General features: G+C 45.4%; 1 protein-coding gene across 1 annotated transcript in view; it reads right to left on the bottom strand.

The window, feature by feature from the left end:
- Positions 1 to 2,478, bottom strand: part of LOC113221466 (serine/threonine-protein kinase MRCK beta-like) — a gene marked incomplete at both ends in the record, with an annotated part of 4,422 nt that extends 1,944 nt beyond the window's left edge. Inside the window, 2 exons of the mRNA XM_026450791.1 lie at positions 1,592 to 1,697; positions 2,354 to 2,478. Of these exons, the coding sequence (XP_026306576.1) occupies positions 1,592 to 1,697; positions 2,354 to 2,478 (231 nt within the window). The remainder of the gene's footprint in view (positions 1 to 1,591; positions 1,698 to 2,353) is intronic.
- Positions 2,479 to 3,419: the final 941 nt, after the last annotated feature.

Below are 3,419 nucleotides of genomic sequence, written 5' to 3'. Positions count from 1 at the left end.
TAAAAATGCACTTTCAGTTATCTACTTGTTAAACTAATGTTAACAAATAAGTTATCTCTGTCTAACCTTAAGCCATTACTGTCTCACTTAGGTATTAACTCTAAATTATTGAGGTGCCTCGGGAGTTTGTTTTGATATTTTATGACTTTTACTCTTAGAAATCTTCTAAAAAAGAACATTTACTTTATCTTTGAGAAGAATAAAAGTGATTCTGTAGTACAATCTCTTTTTTTTTTTTAGATGGAGTTTTGCTCTTGTTGCCCAGGCTGGAGTGCAATGGCATGATCTCGGCTCACTGCAACCTCCGCCTCCCAGATTCAAGCGATTTTCCTGTCTCAGCCTCCCCAGTAGCTGGGATTACAGGCACCCGCCACCACGCGTGGCTAATTTTTGTATTTTTAGTAGAGACAGGGCTTCACCATGTTGGCCAGGCTAGTCTCGAACTCCTGACCTCGTGATCCACCCACCTTGGCCTCCCAAAGTGCTGGGATTACAGGCATGAGCCGCTGTACCCAGCCTCTGTAGTGCAATTTGTATATGGGTCCACTGAACCCTGAACCTGTTACAAACCTAAGGTACATTATAGGGTTCGGTTATCTTTTTCTCATAATTTGAAACATTTTGCGATTTCACCATCCTGGGAATTATGTCATTACCCATTCCTACCTGTGATTAAAAAAAAAAAAAAAGACTAAAATAATAAGGGAAGAATGATGGAGTGACCTAAGATGAAGCAACAGTAGAATATGCCAGTTCACTAACATCACCCTTCTGTTTTCTTACTGAGTTGCCCAATGTATGATATCAACTTTCAGGAGGTATGAAAGAAGTCTAGAGATGCCATCTTGCTGACTTTTCTTTTTTTAAACCAAAAACCTTCATTGAACACAACTGAGAATTCTTCATTTTCCATCTACAATGGTAAAGAGAAGAAAATGGACAGAGGAAGGCCAGGTGTGGCGGCTCACACTTGTAATCCCAGCACTTTGGGAGGCTGAAGCGGGCAGATCACCTAAGGTCAGGAGTTTGAGACCAGCCTGGCTAACATGGCGAAACCCTATCTCTAGTAAAATACAAAAATTAGCCGGGTGTAGTGGTGCACACCTGTAATCCCAGCTACCTGGGGGGCTGAGGCAGGAGAATCACTTGAACCCAGGATGTGGAGGCTGCAGTGAGCCAAGATCACACCACTGCACTTCAGCCTGGGCGATAAAGCGAGACTCCATCTCGGGGGGGAAAGAATAATACACAGATCACTAAATGAACCAATACAATTAATAAAACAAAGCTCTCTGAGGGTAGAATCCAGTCTGCCCTCAGAGAGCTTTGTTTGATACCACAGAGAGCTTTAATTTGATACCACAGAGCTCAGTGCTCAATAATTATTTGCTAAACGAATGAATGCCATCAAGAGAAGCCATGATGATCTGAAAGCTGGCAAATGTTGGCATTCCTTAAACTGGGGAACTGGTTGCACAGAAGTCTCTTGCATCACTGTAATTCCCTAAATAGTACTTAAATGTCACATTCACACTTAAAACCATTAACAAATTATTCAGTAATAGGAATGCAGGTATTACACAAAACCTACCAGTGTTCTTGACCCCAGACTAGAACTCCTCAAAGCCTCGAGCTCTTCGGTCATCTTGGAAGCAAGAGCTTGAAGGTAACCCCGGGCATCTTTCTCGTCGCTGACCCTGGAGGAGGGAACAGATGTTCTGTCTCACGAAGCATAGCTATCAGCGAGAAGTCAAACAAGAAGGGGACGTTCCCGCCTTCCTCGGGACACAGTGACACAGCATCACGTCAGCCAGAGTGCCCACAGTGTACCCATTGTATACGTGGGATCACATTGATGGAAGCATCGTTACATGGCACGACTGCAGTTTAAAAAGACACCAAACTTCCAAGACTCAAGAATGAAAAAATTGTATTACCCCATAAATATATACACCTACCACGCACCCACAAAAATTAAAAATAAAAACTCTTTTAAAAATTACAGCTTCACACCTTAGGAGCGGAGGGCCAGGTCCCAGCTCACTCCAAGTCTCCCTGCTGCTTCTGCAGCCACTTCAGGAGGGCTCTGCCTCCCGAATCTCTGAGAACGCGAGGGGTGTGAACAGCTTGCCCCAAGTCCTTCAGTGGGTTGGTGGGGGCGTGTCTCCACCTCCAGTCCAACAGAACCACTGCCCCAGACATGAGAAGTTCTGGGGAACAGCAATGAGACCTGCATCCCAGCCTGAGAGGCACGACCTGGTGTGGAGCACAGGATTAGGCAGCAGAGGCAGGACAGGCCTTGTGGACTGAGCAGGGAGTCGCTTTACGGCCGCTAATGGGGCTGCGCACGTACCACTGAATGATTTCCGCAATCTGAGCTTCCCAGTGGGCCACTGACTCCTTCTTGGCTGCCAGATCCTGCAGCTCATCCTCCAGCTGTCTATTTTGAGCTGTGAGTTTATCCACAAAGGAACAGAGCTGAAATGAAACAATTTCACCACAGAACTTGTTAATCGGGCATCCTTTAAGTATGCTGGCATTAACACTGGAAGTTCCTTTGAAGACTTTGAAAGTTTTCTTTAATCATCATGAGATTTTTTCTAAACTAAGTTCGTGATACGGATTTTTTCATTGTATCTAGCTTAAGTCACATTTCAACTCAAATCTAAACCTAAGCCGATGGAGCTAGTGACTTCAGGCAATTGGCACCTTTTCGCTGAATATAAACATCCTGTTTAAAAGACCAAACCCATTACTTCATTCAAAAATCAAAACAGTCACGTGTGGTGAAATAGCAAGAACACGGTCTGAGAAACACGTCCTTGTGCACGCAGCGTGAATGCACTCACACAAGCCTAGATGGTGTGACTGCTGCACACCAGGCTCTGTGGCACAGCCTGTCAATTCCAGGCCACAAGCCTGCATACCATGCTGCTGTGTGGGACGCTGCTGGTGGCTGTAACACAATGCTAAGTATCTGTGTATCTCAACACAGAAGAGGTAAAGGACAGTATTACAATCGTATGGGATGTCTGTTGTACACACAGTCTGTCATTGATGGAAAAAGCACCATCATATGGCACATGACTGCACTGTAAAACGATACCAAACTTTGGCTGGTGCAGTGGCTCACGCCTGTAATCCCAGCACTTAGGGAGGCCGAAGCCGGTGGATCACGAGGTCAGGAGATCGAGACCATCCTGACTAACATGGTGAAACCCCGTCTCTACTAAAAATACAAAAAATAAGGCTGGGCACAGTGGCTCACGCCTGTAATCCCAGCACTTTGGGAGGCCGAAGCTGGTGGATCACGAGGTCAGGAGATCGAGACCATCGTGACTAACACAGTGAAATCCCATCTCTACTAAATATACAAAAAAATAAGGCCGGGTGCAGTGGCTCACGCCTGTAATCCCAGC

This window comes from Piliocolobus tephrosceles, unplaced genomic scaffold (assembly GCF_002776525.5).
Source record: "Piliocolobus tephrosceles isolate RC106 unplaced genomic scaffold, ASM277652v3 unscaffolded_24981, whole genome shotgun sequence".
NCBI classification, from domain to species: Eukaryota; Metazoa; Chordata; class Mammalia; order Primates; family Cercopithecidae; genus Piliocolobus; species Piliocolobus tephrosceles.
The sequence above is the reverse complement of the archived record's forward strand: the minus strand, read 5'-3'. Positions and strand labels throughout refer to the sequence as shown.